Genomic DNA, 18,106 nt, shown 5'->3' on the forward strand with positions numbered 1-18,106 from the left:
AATTACACTTAAGTAACTACCACAGTATAGAGAGCCAAAGTAATTCACCATTTTTAAAGCTAGTGTCTGTTTCACTGGCTTCAGCCAGACAATGCAATTTTCCATTGTAGATAGCTTTCACTGGACTCTCAAGGAAGCTGAATAAGGAGTTTCTGTTCATATTCTGAGCTGAATGTAAATCTACTGCTGTACAGGATAGAAAAAGTCACTTCAACCAAGATGACACATGGGAGCTGTAGTTACCAAAAATCACAATGTTAGATAAGCAAAACTGAAATCGACACACATGAAGAACCAAAAGCAAGTGGAACAGAAGCTAACCATAATCCGTACGAGCTCTTGAGAAAACGCTTATGTTTTAGCACATTTCCACATATCACGGCTGAAACCATATAAACCAACAAACAAAACTGTGCTTCAAACATTTGGTAAATTGGTGGAACAGACAGCCAAGTTGCTCCTCTGTTCAGTCTCCTCCCGCACTCTGATCGTCCCAACGGTGTTGTAATGCAGCTGAATTCACAATTTAGTTGTTTTCATTTACATGTTTTGCATTTGTCAGAAAGAACTGAACAAGATTATAATTTTGTAGTGGGCCATAAATGCTACTAGTTCCTGTGCTGCTGTACAGTGATTTGGAGAAAATCAATACGAACACCTGTATTGTGCGATCATCTTGGCTGACATTTAAAATAAAAAGTGGCTTAGAAGCAGCAGACGGCTGTCTTCTTAACTTTAGCGCCACAGAACCTCCAATCAGGCTCACGTAATTTTAAAAGCTCCGTTTTCCTCATTCATATTAAAAAGCACGCATTCAGATTTAAAATCACTCTGGAGACTGTTTTCAAACAGCTCTGTTTTCGGGTGTCAAAAAACGGCAACGCAGTGAACGAAAGGCCAAAATGAAGAGAAAAAGATGCTTTTATCTGAGTCAATCAAACAAACATTCCCAAACGCAACTGCCTGTCTTTGAAAAGGTGCATTTTTTTTAAAACCAGACATAAGTTAGAAGAGGTGAAATGAGCTTTTGACTGGTAAAAAAAAAAAAAAAAAAAAAGAGGTAATGAGTGTATAAGAGGAGTTTTCTCCGACACTTCAATATATGAGAGTGCCGATAAGACGGATGCTCTTGCTCGACTTTTCCCGATTAAAGCTGCAACACTTTTCACAGCCCTCTAAACTATCTGACAGCTTACACTTTTAAAGCTTGACGAATGCTCACTTGTTCTACAGCTGCAGTTATTGTAAGTCGCAGTGGATGAGAGCTTCTGCTGAATGCCTAAACTGTAAAACAGCTGCTGGAGCAGGAAACCTTGTGTTAACGTGCAGACCGAGAGAGCGATGATGAGTCGAGGAACCAGGGTGAGGACAGACAATACAGCTGGCTGCTCCCCACTGATTAGCCTGACCCCAGATGCACGCTAAATGCATTATGGGAAATAAACAAGCTCTGAGAAAGCCTGGCCAGAGGAACTCGAAAAAGGGCCCTACATCACAATAACAAGAACTGTAGGAGTTATGGTGTTTAAAATAGCTAATGGGGATATCAATTATTATACAGGCCAAACCAGGGCAGCCATACAAAACTTTTGGTCACTTGTATTTGGTGTTTTCCACATTCCACACATAATCACTAAAACTGATTATTTAACAAGCTTTTTTCCCCTCTCGACTTTGATAATTACTGCAAAGAACCATTTCCTCAAATCCTGCAGCTAAAACTAGACTGAGACTGAGCATGTGAGAGGTTTCCCAGCACCTGCCTGCCTATCAATCATCTCCTGTCCCTCGGCACCTGGACTGTGGGCGAGAACCACAGGTTCTCAGGCAAACAGAAATACAGCTTGACTCCCTCATTTAGACAAAAGAGGCATTTAATAGGTAAACATCTTCAGGCTCCCTCTCCCTCCCCCCCAGCGACTGCTTAGCTCAGGGAGGAGGTCTGGCTGATTGGAAGCTGCACAAGAGGACTCCTATCAGCAGCACATCTAATTAAATCATCTGCAGCAAATCACGGAGACAGGGCATTACAAGAGATTACAGTCCGGTCCGGCCCTGCCCCGACCCCTGAGAACAATGGCCTATAATCTGCCTTAATTCCCCAGCTAATCAAGCAGCGCAGGGCTCAGAGTCTCATGGCAGCAGCGGTACAGCAGTTCACATCCACCCAAATATCAAACTGACACAAACTAAACTAAAAAAAGCAGAGAAGCCTGAATAATAGCTGCTGTGCGATCACTCGCCACTCATGGATTTTTAACATTTACCGAGATCTGAAATTGTCTCTACCCCAAAACCCTCATTTCTTATTCACCACTTTTTAAAGGCTATTCTACCTCTAAGGGAGTTAGAGAAAAAGTAACCCTTTATACAACACCTTCCACCGCCTGGCCCTTTTCATTTAATGACGTCTTTATAGCGGTGTCACTGGTGTGCGGGCTGCTCTCCCTGCTGATCTGCCTCACATTAGGGAGGCCCGGGCTCAGCATTAAGCCTCACTTTAAGCTGCAAAACTTTAAAAGGACAGCACTTCCCCTTTCATTCACTGTAAGATGACCAGTAAATCTATCCTCTCCAGTGATCCTTTCTCTCCCTCTCTGGCCCGTCAGACCAGTTAAAGCATGCACGGCACTCGTGTGACCTCCCGGTTTAACTGGCAGACACATACATGTCCAACTACTGATGTCATGCATATAACAGGTATAACGCATTCATCTGTAATGAATCATCGGGATAGAGTCAAGTGTTGGAGTTTGTGTATTTCTACAGAAACCGAATTACACTTCAGCAGAACACACCTCTTCAGAAGTGGCTATGTGTATAATTCATAATGTTTCTAAGCAAATTTACACTCAGTTTCCAGTTTACTCTGTAAATGTCTAGTTTACTATTTCAGTCAAACCAATGAGGTCTAATACAACAGCACTCCAATAAATCCTACCTTCATAAGAGTGAGCAATAACCCTTTTCGAGAAGTGTTGATTCAACTTCATGGCCATTTCAGAAGCTGCAGTTTGAAGGTTGTATTATACTGAGGGGTGTTTCTAATATTTTGTCCATCCCATCTACTCGGGGTAAACTAGATATTAGTATAATGCAACACAGGGCACCAGCACCGCAAACTACATCCTCCAAAATGATTATAAAGTTGGATCAACACCTCTCTAAAACTAAACAGAAACCGAACATATTCAGCATTTCGCACATCATTTAGTGCATGACTGCTGTATTAAACTGAGTCAGTTTTAGCTGAGAGTGTGTCGTAAACTGGCAATCTTTCAGTCAGTGTTGATGAGGGTCCACTTTCTGTGACATCTTTATGACTCTATGTTTTATACGGCTTTTCTCCCCCAACATACACAACATGAATAAAGGAAAGAGGAAACTGAAAACATAAAATCTGGAAAGTGGAATTTCAGCCAGAAGAGATTCATATATTAGATGAGAAGAAGGAAAGAAATGCACAAATCAAATGTTGTTAATGTTTTTGCATTAGTTTAGTTCACTCATTTGACTTCAAACTTAATGAAGAGAATAAGTAGTCATGATAAAGTATAGACAAAAAAGCTTCAGTGAAACATGTAGTTTGAGGTTTCTCCTGCAGGTTCAGGCGTTTCTTAAGATGCCTTTAGCTATAGTTTACTCCATTTTAAGAGTACATTAAGTTACTATGCTTTTGGGAAACTCCTGTTAAGCTTAAGAAGGTTCGTAAAATGGATTTTCCGATCATCTTAGCCTGAAGATACTTTTGGGAAACGGGGCTCTGGTCTCTTTGTACCTAAAGTATACAGCTGTAAAACATCTTTCACCTGCATGTTTCCTGCCCTCTATTAAAGTGAGCCATGTTCTATAATTAACACAAAACATATGGCAAATTGCAAAACAGACTGCTCTGTGCAAAAGGCCTACATGAACATTTCTAATGTACAACAGATGTACCGACATCTGACTCACTTAACTTAAGCGCGAGCCAAAGTAATCATCTAAACAAGACAAAATGTTCTTTGTGATGGACGTAACACCGGCTCTGCTTTCTCCTATCAACGCAGCTGTTCATCTACTAATCTACCGACAGCATGGGCTGAAGTAAACATGCAGAGGGGCTCTATCCTGCCTCAAGCATCATCAGTGGTATCAGTAATAAGTGCGGTACAAGCTACTGCCTCTCTCTGGATGAGGATATTATGCCAGCACTCCTCTAATGGAACATGACTGTTCTGTCTTTCCCCATGGCTCCATTTCTGCATGAATGCAGCCTCTCTGCCACACCACCCTGATTGACCGCCAAGCTGGACAAACTCATTTGTTTGGGGCGGGTGGGTGGTGGGAAATTAGCAGGGACTGGGGACTAGCTTCCTCTAAAGAATTGGTTACCAACCAAGATCTGTGGCATTTAATAAAGCACATGCCTTAGAAACGAGGAGATTACTGAGAGAGAAGGCAACACAGGAGAGAAAACAGAGAGAGAGAGAGAGACGGAGATGCTAGAGAAAAGGAGAGCAGACTGAGGCGAGCCACAGGGGAGATGGCAGCCGTGGGTGCCCTTGAAATTGCCTGACTCATTACTGCAGCAGCACGGCCATGCGTGGTGATGGCAGGCTCAGAGAGAGCTCTCGGCTGGGCTCTGACAGTCGGAGAGTGAAAGACAGCCCTGTTTTTAAACCACCAGAGGAACACTTCAAAGGCTGGCATGCTCATTCTGCCCTTTTTTTCCCTGCGTTAACAGCGAGGCAGACGTGCTAATACGTTTTCATGATTAATCCTTGCGTTTGTGGTCTGAATAACTAGGTATAACAAAATATTAAATCAAGGACAGCATACAGGTGCATCTGGACACTTTGAGTGACAGGTCTGTGTGGGTGACTCAACACGATAGTAACCATTTAATTCTTCAGCTGTGGGGGCTGAACTCAGACCAGCATCACTGCACAGCTGCCTGCTGCTATACCATCTATAGTATCAGTAGTGTCTGGTCCCCAAATATGCATGGCTAACAAGGGGCTGCAGTCTTATGTCCCTTCTTATCTGGTCTCACATTGCGTCCAACTAGAGCGAAAACACGTCCCTAGGGCAAGTAGACAGCAGGAAGAGTGTCCCCTAGACCTGCAATACTGTGGTTGCACAGACAGTCTCGATCATCACACTTAAGGCACAGTGGCTGCTGTGGCTTCCACATTGTCCTCCGCAGGAGTTGAGTGCCAACTTAAGGCCACAGCGGTGTGATAATAAGTGCACCGCTTCGTCCAACTCCAATCAGGGTTACAACGATCCAGCCAACCTCGATTTAAGATGGCGCCAGCGCTCCAAGTGTAGCATGACTGAGGGAGGGAACTATAATCTCATCACCATTAACCATGTAGCCTAAAATAAAAGAGGCATTATTTTACCAGAACATAAAGCGCACACTTTACATGATGAAGGATGTGGCTCAGTACATAAGAATGTCTGGCTTTCTCGTTATAACCTCTTTTAATAAGTAAAACTGACAGGCCAAAACATTTCACAACAAAATAACAGAGGATTAAAAATGATGAGACTGCTTGGTGTGTAATAAGAATCTGGAGATTTCTAGCGCTGGTTGGGTATCAGTTTAATGTTTTAGTTCGAGAAGTTGCAATAATTTTGCATTAAGAGTGCTTTCTGCTCTTGTGCATTACGTTTAAATGGTGTTTAATGCCATCCAACATGATTGGTGGAATAAAACCCCCCTAATCAGAATGCATTAGTTCTCTGTGAAATCTCCGCTCCCTGAAGCAAATGGCAGGGCTGCAGACAAATCCTCCTCGATCCTACCTCAATGTCATTTATGTTGAGAAATATGAGCAAGCAAGCAATTATGTGTGTTCGGTGAACGTTTGCCAGATGTGTGTGTGTGTGCATGTCACCCTGCAACGGTCGAGTGCTGGATGTGTTTGTGGATTACAGATTTGGCCGCGTTTAGGGGGTAAAGGATGCAAATCAGCAGGAGGTAAAGCTCTCAACACAGCAACAAGACTCAGGGCCTGAGGTCAGCAGAGTGACATGCCAGGCTAAGGAGATTACAGCCTGCTGCAGACCAACCAAAGGCTGCCCTCGTCAGTAGAAACTGGCCCACAAAAACACACCGTCAACACAGAGTTAAGGCCTTGGTGCCATGACATAACACAAGTGTGTTGTTTAGATCTGAACCCTTTGGAATAGACTCTCTTTGAGAATATCAAATCAAAGTCTTTGAATCCTGAAATGTGTTGTAACAGTGGATTAAAGCTTATGTAAAATATAAGCCACGAATGTATTCATATCTTGTGAAATTGTGTATTTACAGTTCAAGTGCTCATCATTACATGCGTCACCAAAATGAGGGCTTATTTATTCAGAAAGTCTCATTGAGATCCAGATATATTTGGCAAGAAATACCTGAGAAAGATCTCGCTCAGCAGTTCTGGGTCACGACAGACTATGTCTTTATGTTTCTGTATTTCATCATGGTGGCCCATTGTAGGAGGCGGGGTTGCTTCAAATGTCTACTGTAGATGTTGAAATTTGATTTTGTCATCCCTGTAGCTCTGATTGTGAAACGCACTAATTGTTAGTGTTCTGCTGTATGAAGATAGAAGGTGGGTTAACAACCACAATGTGATGGAGGACATGTCTGTGCCATCCTGCTCCTCTAGCGGGTGATGAAGTGAGAGGATGACGTAACCTAAAAGCAAACACTGCTGGGAAAATGGACAGTAATAGTGAACCATTATTACTCATCATCAGAACAAAATCATAACTCTTCACAGAATATTTGGCAATTTTAAGCAGGCCGCACACGTTCTCCTCCTCCTCCTCACACAAATGATGAGTTACATCACACTCAACAGAGGCAGAGGAGAGAGCAACATATAGAGACACAGCAGCAGAAACAGTTTAAGCCAATCCTGAATCCCATGTGCCAAAATGTCAAACAATTCAACACAAAAAGGCCAAGCTTTGGCTCTCAACCTACCAAATCCATTTCCCCTCCCCTACAAACTTTCCCACCCTGCGAAAAAACTCTAAGGTTCATTTTAAAGAGGCCACCGAGCTGGCATGGCATGTGCCCCGTCTGGCCCAGACAGTCAAAACACCGGAGTTGATTGCTGCTGCACTTTAACACATCCTCACCATGTAGTTTTGGCACTTTAGTTAAGCATTGTTGAGCCTCATGCTAAAAGTGAAGTTTGTGCCCGCAGGCACAGCTCTCACACATTTGTTTCTATCTGACACACAGCTCCTGCCTGCTCACTGGAAAGAAAAAATAAATTGAAAGTACACTTGTAAGTTGACTAATATCACAGAGTGTTACTTACATGGGCTCCTGTCCTACAACAAAATCAATTTAGAGAATAAAGTTCACAGCCAAACAGTAGACACGTCGTACTTTGTGATCTCCAACGAACATGACAGAAAATAATTGTAACACCATCTGCTGCCTCATTCTGATGTTTGTGTTTGTATGGTAAGGATGGGACGTCAAGTAACAAACCATCCCACTTATAGATCTAAAAAGGAGAGTATGCCCAGCTTGTCATGGGACATGGTTGTTTCCGATGGGGCCTCTGTGTACTCATACTCTCTTTCAGCATTGTAGATCTGGGAAGCCTCCAAAGCTCCTGCCAGAATACAAAATGCCAGATCGCCGCCTTGAAAAGAGCTCCAAGCAGAGGGACAAGCTGGTATCCAAGAAAAGAGAAACATCTTGTGCTGGGCCTAATTACTTCTGCTCCAAGATTACACAGTTTTGACCTTTCTCAGGCTTCCAGCGCAGAGCCTGATTGGAAATTAAGGAGGACAGCATTGATGTTCACAGTGCTGTTAATTATATTTAATGACAACTGTAGCTCTATACTACTCACTAACCACCTCAGTAATTGAATTCATTGTACTTTCATGTTTTAATTTTTAATTATCTCCTCACAACCACCAAAAAAGGAGTTAATTGGTTATACAATTAAAACATTTATTTCCCTAAAAACTAATCATATTTAAAAGCAATTGACACTAAGCCTGATAATTAATTTATTAACCAAGTATGTTTACAAGGAATCTGTTTTGGTGCAGCTGTCAGAACAGCAAAGTACAGAAATAAGACAGCCTTAAAATAGAAAAATAAGATTAGATAGCAAAAAATGCTTCAAACGATAATATGCAAATTCTTAAAATTGTCAACTTACAACAACCTGTATAGCTGCGCAATCTCATTCACACTTGTTGCCATTTTCGAGAGCCATTCTTCTGGCTCTGCTATAGTATGATGTCCAAACTCTTAATCCAGTTTACAAAGCTCTGATTGGCTCTGCTGCTTTTCCAACAACTGTCAATCAGCACAACACCAGACCTACTGCAATCTCAGAAAAATCTGAGATGCCGTCATCTACGGAGGTCTGTAACCAGGCTAGTAGACGTGATATGACCCTAAATCTAGAACAATAGATATAGATGCAACATAAATGTTGTAGATATTTAAATATGTGGGATATAGGCAATTTATTGATAATAAAATACGAGTGCATTTTAGCCATTCGTAAATATCATCCATCAATTTTATCTCTCTATTTCTCCATCAGATGGAGAGTATAATTCAGCTGCAGTCTGAATCAGAGAGCAGGTTTATATGTAGAGCAGTGAGGGCAAAATGAGCTTGCCAGTGTCAAAGATACACTTTCAGAGGAGTGTAAGGGGGCAGTGTAATGAATAGTCAATCTTGATGATATGGCAGCAAAGAAGGACTCTGGATAATAGAGTACAACTCAACCTTACAGAGTCGGTGGCATTTTTAAAGTGCGGACATAGATGATAGTATAACATTAAACTCAAAGTTATGAATCACCAAAACTGAAAACCAAAAGCACAGATTATGTTAGTGTAACATCCAATGTGGCCTGAGTGTTGGTCTGAGCTGCAATGGGAGAGTGTAAACCCTTCAACACTTTGGTCTGTTTCTTATCAGAGAGTTCACTTTGCTGTCTGCCAAGAAAATTGGAAACCAAATGTTTTTCTGTTACAGAGAGCAGATCTGAACATCTTCATCGCTAAAAGCAGACTTAAGAAATGAGACACACTATATGAAATCAGACTGCAATGTGTTTCTTTGCATACTGGAGCAAAGAAGAAACAGGATTAGGAGATTTGTTTCACAGTTATTGGATTTTGGCTCTGTGGGAATGGAATTATCCAAACACCGGGAGGAAAGCAAACACCAATCCATTCCTGCTAATGTGGAAAATATGAGTCAGTGTAAACACTTATGACACATTAACACAAGCTGCTTAAGGAAGCTCCTATCTTCAAAGTCACTGTCATGAAAAATATTCTTGATCTAAACTTTTTTCATTTTCATTTCAACAAACACTTTACATCATCAATTGAGTCAAAATCCTAAAATACCTCTTCTAATTCATCTAAAAGGCACCTAAAACACTTCTTGTAAATTTGTAATTTCAAATAAGCGTTGCAATAAAAAAAAGGCAGGTTTGATTTGTATTTCTATGTAAAAAAAAAAAAAAAAACTGAACTCACAGATGAGCCAGGTAACGTGGGCATCACGGAGAGAAAAGTTAATTAGATATGTTTCATTCCTCAGCATCCCAAAGTACTCAAGAGCAAAGCACAAAATCCCCAAACTGCTCCAGTGGAGCTGCTCTGTGGCAGTAGAGGACTGAGGCTGAACTGTCTGGGCAGCTCTCAGGGGGTGAATGAGTGCAACTGTCTGAATGTGGCGCAGAGTGCTGATGGGTTTTAAGGAAATGTCAGCTTCACCCTTTGCTAATGAGCTGTCAGAGTGTGTGTGCTCTAACTGACCTGTATCTCCTCGTAAGCCTCGTCAATAGTGGTTACTTGGTGCTGCTCGTGTAGCGCCGGCTCGTCGCAGAAGAAGCACACCAGGCTTTTGTCTGTGAGGCAGAAGAGCTTGACCTTCTCGTGATCCTTGCAGGGGTAGGAGCTCCTCTGGGCGTTGAGGATGGCGTCCAGTGGGAAGGCGGAGTAGCGCTCCACAATGTTGGACAACTTGAGACTCGGCGAAAGGAGGGGATCAGCGAAGGTCCTCCGGCACTCAGGACAGTCCCGCGTTCCGTGAGGCTCCTGCCTGCTCCAGTGCTCGGTGATACACTTTCTGCAGAAGTAGTGCTCACAGCCAAAGCTGACAGGGTCCTGGTAGATGCTGAGGCAGATGGAACAGAGGAGCTCGTCCTTCAGACAGCAAGCCATTTGCAAACACGGAGACTGAGCGGCATCTAAGAGGGCACTTCTCTGGAGCTGAGTATACTTGGTTTAATGTTCAAGTGAGTGGTTCACTGCCATGTGGGAGTTGACTGGCAAGATCTTCAGGAATCTTTCACCTTTTTTGCCTCTGTTGAAATATGACAAACAACGACAATAAGATGACACTACACACCTAGTGCATGGTCTGAGACATTTCTAATAAATAAATCATTAACAGGAGCAGATTCTTTTAGTTACACATTAACAAAACTGACTTCAATGAGAGACCATTTAACATAAAACCTCACGCACAGAGATTTCAGTGGGCTGTCACACCACTAACATTAGCTAAACTTGGGTTTGAAAGTAGAGTTTTAACAATTAGCTAAGTTGTTAAATCAATTCGTCGATCTATAGAAAATCAGTTAGCAGAAATTCTAAAAGTCTAATTTTGTCTATTTCGTAAGTCATTTTAAGCAAAAATGCCAACAATTCACAGGTTCCAGCTTCTCAAATCTAACATTTGCTAGTTTACTTAGTCTTTCTAATAGTATATTGAATACTTTGGGGTTTTTGATTGTTGTCGTACAAAACAACTAATATGAACATGTCACCTTGGGATTTGAGAGAATTTGATGGGTATTTTTCACAACTTTCTAACATTTTATAGATGAAATGCTTCATTGGTTGAGAGAACATTCAGCAGATTAATGGATAATGAAAATACTAGTTTTAGCCGTATTTGCAAGCACCTATACCCAAAGAGTACTTAAATGTTGTTGATTAAATCACCTTAAAAAAAACAGCACAATCTAATAATGATATCGAACAGAACCTGCAACAAGTTCTGGGCTGCTCTTGTAGCCTCTTTCTTAACGATGACATTAAACTCCATTTCATTTAATTTTCACAAGAGAGCAGTCTAGTTTCACTCACTGCTAGCTTCGTCTTTACCTGAGGATACACCTGAACATGATGATGTTTTTATAAAAATACTTCTCCACCTTGCTACATCCCTTTCCCCCTCTCATTGTGGAGGATTTGTTGATTTCCACAGCTAACTGTCTGCACCAGCCAACACGGAAACACCTGCAGCGGTATTATCTCCGCTGTTGTCTTCCTCCCACCCCGGTGTGAAGAAGCGTCCTTTTAAATTCCCTAATGAAGAGGGGTTCAACAGCCCGGACTGAGCTTTTTTAACTCTTACCATCAAGCACAAACTGTCGAGCCAACATCTGTGCTGTTGCTTAGCATACATGCTATTTAATTGGCTTGCTCCACCTTGCTTGTAAGCTGGATTTGTAAACATAACCGACCAGGACCACGACACCACCAACCACAGCAGGAGGATGAGAGGGGGCAGAGGCACTAAAAAGGGACTAAACACTAATTTAATAAGCTACATATTAAAAAAAGTTGGATTCGGATGAAGCATATGAAACATAAGGGTATCTGGATATGACAATTCACAAACGACAGGATGGATAGGAATAGAGAAAAACAGCCTCAACTCACCAGCTTCTCAGCAGCGACTTCAGCGGCTCAGTGCAAGTGTCTTTCAGGAAGGAGAGCAGCACACAGCGGCAACAGACGCAACCAACTGTACTGAACGATGGGGGGGGGGGTTATCAAACGTAATATTTACAAGATAACTGCAGTTCGTCGATAAATACGTTACGAGAAAGAATGGGAGTTCATTTATGTTCAAGTTAGGAATTTAAATGATTTGGTGAGTGGATACGAGGCTTTAAAAATAACAATATAAAGTTTTTATCTCCCTCTAATAATGGAGTGGCCCAGATTTCCTCTCTCCCCGTTCCCCCGGTTAGCATCGCTGCTTAGCTACCTTGATTCTAGCAAACAAACACTAAAATACGCGAACTGCAACTGGATCCGTTTAAGAAACAGCGTGACTTATAACAAAGTGAGTGTGGGACTTGCCATTAAAATGGCCCCCCACTGTTCTCTGAAACGCTTTTAAGAGCCGAACGAGAGCGGCTTCCACGGGCTGCAGTGTCCGCCTTCAACCAGCAGGTGTCAGGAGCATCCATCCATCCATTAAACTCATCACTCACACATCCAACTGAGGGAGGCTCCCTTATAACAATTATGGGAGAATCACAGGTAGTATGTGTTGTAACATCTGCAATATTGGCTTGGCTTTTTTTTTTTGTTCTGCCTCTTTTGAGTCCTCCAACTTTATGGAAGTGCTGTACTAAATCTCTGAAATATGTAGGAATACTGTTTTTGTGCATGTTGTCTACATATAGCCCATGACACCAGTTTAGTATCACATATGCTGCAGGTTTTGTATATTATTAAACTACCACCAGCGTTGGAACATGTACATGTACCAAGTACAAATGTGACTATGCTACTTTAAACTATGACTCTATTACGTCTCAAATGGAAATATTGAACGTTTTACGCCACTACAATTTTGTAAAGCTGTAGTTACTGTGCACATTATGATATTGTGTACAAAATAAATTATGAGCTATATAAATATGATGCATTTTAACAAATAAAACCACCCAAAAGTATACTTAAAGCAGTTAAATTAACTCCACAGTGACTACATTAAAATGCTGCTTACACAGTCATGCATCAGTTGACGTAATCTAATGCAATCATATATACTCAAACTTAAATACTAATGCTAACATATATAACACATACAAGTATGAATGTTGTATTACATCTTAAGGAATGAAAGCATAATCCTTTCACACAAAATCCACATGTTTGTATGTTAATTGTATACATGTTTGTAAGTTCTAAATCAAGTACACAGATTGTACATTTTACAACAGGAGTGGGATATATTTTCATATGGGATAAGTTGGAGGTGACGCTGTTACTCTTGTTAAGATATGAAAGTTTTGACTTGTTTTGACTACAGGTCATAATTTATATCTTACCCTTTTTAATTTGCAACTACTTGTACTTGCACTACATCACTGAAGGAAAGACAACATTCCCATCTTTATTTACAGCTTATTGTATATACATATAAATACAGAAACGTGGCAGTTGATGACTTTGATATGGAAATAAAATAAAGATTTAAGCTTGTCTTGTTGTCGATCATGAAAACCCAGCTTACCTACAAGAACATCTTGAAGCCAGCCAGATTGCTTTCAGTGTAAAAAAAAGCAAAAACAAATGGCTTTATCAGTCTTACATGCAGGGGACTCTTCATGCACTGTAACTTTCACTCTCCTGCACTGACATCTGGGATTGTTTGCCAGCTTCTTGCTGTGGGATGCTGACGGACTCCTCTTCCTCTCCAAAGGGGAGTTTGGAGTCCGCCTGCATGAAGTCTGTGGCCGGTGTCCCGATAGACCCGTTACTTATCTGGAAAGTGATGTTGAAGTTGACGCTGGGGCTGTTGGTGACGGTGCTGATGATCTGTGGGCTGGTGGGCTGAGAGGAGGACTGTGTGGGGATGCTGGGCTGGGGGGTGACAGGCTCTGTGTTGGAAAGTAAAGTCAGGGGCTCTGGCAGAGCAGAGTGTGGATTGTGGAGAGCTGTGGTGGATTGCAAAGGGCCGATGGACTCGTGGTTGCTGCAGCCGTGTGTTCTGGTTAAAGTTTCAGTATTGTTACTACACTGAGACTGGTCTCTGTAGGCTTCCCCTTTCTCCAGCAGATTCTGTTGTTCTGCTGGCGAACCTATGAAGGATGTCAACTGGGTTTCACCCAAATAACCCTGATTGATCTGCAGTAGAAAGACAGGGAAATGTTAATTCTTAGTGTTCTGTATGGCCACAACTATATTCAAGAAGAAAAGCCAAGGAAGACTCACTTTAACACCACTCTCGCAATTTCCATTTGCATCTATTTTAGGATGAAGTCTTGCAGCGTCTGGTCAAAAAAGAAGGGTGAACGTGCAGCAAACGGTGAGTAACATTGTGAAAATGTGAGACAAACAGTTCCTGATAATGACCCTTATTTGTCAACATCATTATCATTCTGTATTTCAAGCTGAAGATAAATATAATGTAGATACAATCATAGCTTTTCCACAAAACAAGAACATGATTGATGCTTTTTATATTTTGCAGGATACAGTTACCTTTCTTCCACATTGCTTTACAAAGGAACAGCAGAAAGATGACGATGATAAGAAATATTACTCCAGTGACACCGCCAATAACTGCAGCTAACAGAGAGGTAAAGACAGACACAAGGAAGAGGCAGAAAGAGAGACATGTTGAAACACTTACTAGACCTCACAGTTTTCTCATAATTACTTCTTAGAACCACCAGATCAGTTCCCGTACCCAGTTTGCTGTCAGATACCAGTCTTGGTGGCGGGCTTTTTGTTGAATGGTTGAATACGGCCTTTAAAACAGATGTCAGATGGCTGATAGACGGCGTTGGGCCTGTCAGTCCACGTGGAGCCTTTGAGTCCGAGGTTGCTGAGACTGTGCTCGTCATTGTACTTGCAGTTGTGAACACAATCTCAGTGTGAGGCTCTTTTGTTGAGGTTTGAGGCTGTGTGTTGGATATAAGAGCCTCAGGTGCACACACGGTGTCTGAGGTAGCGTTGCCTTTTCTAATAGCAACCCTTCCGTGACAGCTGGAGGAGAAACAGAGAGAGAAGTCAAAGATCTGAGCTCCAAACAGCTGCATACAGATGTGACTATCTTTGACTCACTTTGTGTGCAGCCGACAGGGGACCGTGTGGGAGACTGTATCAGAGAACGTCCCATCGGGGCACTGTTCACACTTCACATCTGAGTTTGCCGTCCCTGAGAACAACACCCACCCAAACATTTAACTGTCAGACATCACATTTCATTTTAACTTTATGATACATACAGTATGTAACATGTCATACTTTGAATTAGACTGATGATTAAGTTTGGCAGTATATGTGGTTGATATGGAATTAGTTTTATTACATATATTACATTATATTATTTATACTTATTACAATATGTATAAAAACATTGGTGGATTCAATGGGAAGAGCTTATTGTGAATTGACCTTTGTGACATTCATACTCTTCAAACTGCAATTCTCCTCTTGACATGTGCAATTAGCAATAATTATAAGGGAGCCTCATGGAAACGAGGTGGCTCATCTCACACAGAGATTTAAAAATAAAATGTATAAGAATTACTTGTATGGTTGACAGTGATGATTGAAAAATAGCAGGTGCTGTACCTGGCACAGACACTCCATAACCACCTCTGCATAGCGTGTACTTTCTACATGCTGAGCAGTACGGGTCATCAAATCCCAAGATGCAATACATCCCAGGCTGGCACTCACACCTGGACCGTTGTGTATAGGAGCAGTTCTGGCCATACTGAAGACCTTTATCTGGTTGTGTGTAGAAAAAAAAAAGTTTTGCTTGTGTTAAGAATAAAACAAATCAATAAATATATTGTCATCTACAGCACAGCTACTGACTTGATTTGCATTTGTCACAGGAGAAGCAGTTTGGAGAGTAGTTCCAGCTCTCCAAGTACTGGCCTGTCGGACATTGTTCACACTCAGTCTCAGCAGTTTCAGAGCATTCTTGTTTCTTTCGCCGTCCTGTTATAAAATAAACATGAATTAATCCACATGTTAGTCACTTTGAGCAGCACATGAGCATTGTAACTCCAAAACATCCACGAACAGATGAAAAGATTAAAAGATTACACATTATTCCTCCCCATACTCATTCCACTTTTACTTAAGTAAAAGATTACTTCTTCCACCGCCGAGTACTCTTAGGTTGGCAACGTATGTATAGGCGACACTGTTTCTAAACTACCTCAAATCTGTTTTGGCATTTCTGTATTGCAATTACTTACCCGTGTATACACAAATACAAATACTGTATGAAATAAGCTTCCTTGTCTCTCAGGATGAAACAAGGAAACTGATGAATGTCTTTCGCTACAGTAGGTGCTGTTCATCTTCTTTCACACCTCCTCGCCCAAATTGCAACCAACATATTTCACAATCTGTGACTGTAAATAACTTTTATTCTTTATTCTATACTGAGACAGCTTGGTCTGTCAGTACAGTATGTACCTGAGTATTGGTATGAGTCTGTGTATTGTTTAAGAAACTACAATCTACAGATTGTAGAGTGTCTTGCTGTGTTTATAGGACAGCACTTACCAGGGGGACATTTCTTGCAGCACAGGTTTAATCCATCTGGCAGGTACTCTGTTGGCTTGAGACAGGTTCCATGTGAGTCTGGCTTATAGGGCTGAGAGCAGACCTAATGGACAGAGAGACGAAACTTAAGAGCAACTCATTGCAATCATCGACTGCTGGGGGCCTCAAGCTTCAAAGTAACTTTAGTAGTTTTGAAATTACATGTGTGGAAAACATTTGCAATCCACTTTTGTATCAGCCAGACATTCTTCCTTGAAATGCACTTGCGCTGAGGTAAATCGTAAGCCTAAACATTAGTCAAGAACTCAGTAAAGATAGTCATTTTAAAATCAACACTTCAACGGACAAATTGACCAATGGCTGGCTAGTTTTTCAGTAGTGCCAGACCACCCACACCTGCTCCCATCTTTTCCCTTCTGGTAATGCTGCTGAGCTGCAGACATTGGCCAAACAGACAGCCATTGTTTGTAGAAGGTGCATTTCACCTCTACGGTGTCTCTACTGTCCTCCAAAATCACACATGTAACTCAGGTACAACCTCTCTCTCACACATACCAAAATATCATAAATACAGCAACTAGAACTGCAGAATTGGTGCACTGAAAAGTCATGACACACTGTACAGCTGCTGACACACCTGTCCTGTGCTTAAGAGTTCAAAGCTTCTCACCACAGTGCCCTCCAATGACAAGCAAAAGTTAGAATATGCTGACAGTAGCAGTGCATTTCTCGTATTACAGGAAACAGAGGCGGCAACCTAGAAGCCCTTGGTTCAGAAGCACAGACTTCTTTTGTGGTGTAACCACTGTAAGCACGAGATGTGACGACAAAGATAAACCTCTGTGAAGCTTCGCGTTATCATTTACTGACATTTTATCGAAGAGAACATTCTGTTTTTTCCTTTTTCTCCTGGCTGCTGGCCTAAACTAACACATCCTCTTCAATCGAAATGTGCACAGTGATACTGGAAAACAATAGAGAGTGTTGCTGTATCATTTCATAACCGGGTGTCTTAACAATGAGACATTCAGTCTGAAACTGCATCAGATGCCAAGCAGCCAAATATTCATACAGGCTCAGCACACAGCAACTATGCCTCAGTCAGACTTTCTGCTGTAATGTAACATTGTCACGCTCGGGACAGAGCTGATATTGATACAGAAAATAAATGCTTTAAAAGAAATTAGAAGTTGGCTCCATGGCAGGTGACAAAGTTAGCCGGACTAGAAACATAAAAGATGAAAAATATATATATTCAGAATTATGACACAAAAATGATTTTACATGTTTTTTCTGATTTTGAAAATACTGCCTGTTTAACTTCAAGCAATCCAAGTAAGTAAAACTTAAACAATTCACATTGTGTTTAAGCAGCATGTTGGTCATCGGATGATTCCCACTGGCTGATATCCAGCCTGTCCCTGATAAACACCGCAAAAACATGCATGTCAGACTTACAGACGGACACAAAGCCTACCTTGATAGTTTGGGCAGTCAGCAGAAGCAGCAGTAAAAATAAGTCCGTCATTGCTTCTTAAAAGCAAATTACAGACTGTGGAGGATACAGCTACCAGCGTGCACACTGTGCTGATCATTTTATAAAGGCGGGCCAGCAGTCTGTGCAAACAGGAGCAATTTCCTTGAACTGAGTCAAGTGTTTGAAGGAAGGAAGCGAGCAGGCAGGCTCTAACCTACATTCACTGATCTGATGTGAATAATCATCGTGAAGTTAGACAGAGTTTAGATGAGGTTAAAAACTGATGCTGTACTT

At 41.5% G+C, this 18,106-nt stretch overlaps 2 protein-coding genes across 2 annotated transcripts in view; both read right to left on the reverse strand.

Annotated features, from left to right (window-relative positions):
- The window catches only part of trim62.1 (tripartite motif containing 62, tandem duplicate 1), a 28,762-nt gene extending 18,547 nt beyond the window's left edge, over window positions 1–10,215 (reverse strand). Inside the window, exon 1 of the mRNA XM_070903240.1 lies at window positions 9,808–10,215. Within this exon, the coding sequence (XP_070759341.1) occupies window positions 9,808–10,215 (408 nt within the window). The remainder of the gene's footprint in view (window positions 1–9,807) is intronic.
- A 2,979-nt stretch (window positions 10,216–13,194) lies between these two features.
- On the reverse strand, window positions 13,195–17,863 carry tnfrsf1b (tumor necrosis factor receptor superfamily, member 1B). Its single transcript, XM_070903100.1, has 9 exons — window positions 17,813–17,863; window positions 16,336–16,438; window positions 15,634–15,759; window positions 15,385–15,543; window positions 14,872–14,965; window positions 14,495–14,793; window positions 14,287–14,373; window positions 14,017–14,075; window positions 13,195–13,929 (listed from the first exon to the last, which is right to left on the reverse strand). Exons 1-9 carry the CDS (start codon window positions 17,861–17,863, stop codon window positions 13,408–13,410), a joined length of 1,500 nt encoding a protein of 499 aa, XP_070759201.1. The 3' UTR covers window positions 13,195–13,407.
- Between the last annotated feature and the right edge of the window lie 243 nt (window positions 17,864–18,106).

The sequence above is a fragment of the Enoplosus armatus genome, chromosome 3 (genome assembly GCF_043641665.1).
Source record: "Enoplosus armatus isolate fEnoArm2 chromosome 3, fEnoArm2.hap1, whole genome shotgun sequence".
Taxonomy (NCBI): domain Eukaryota; kingdom Metazoa; phylum Chordata; class Actinopteri; order Centrarchiformes; family Enoplosidae; genus Enoplosus; species Enoplosus armatus.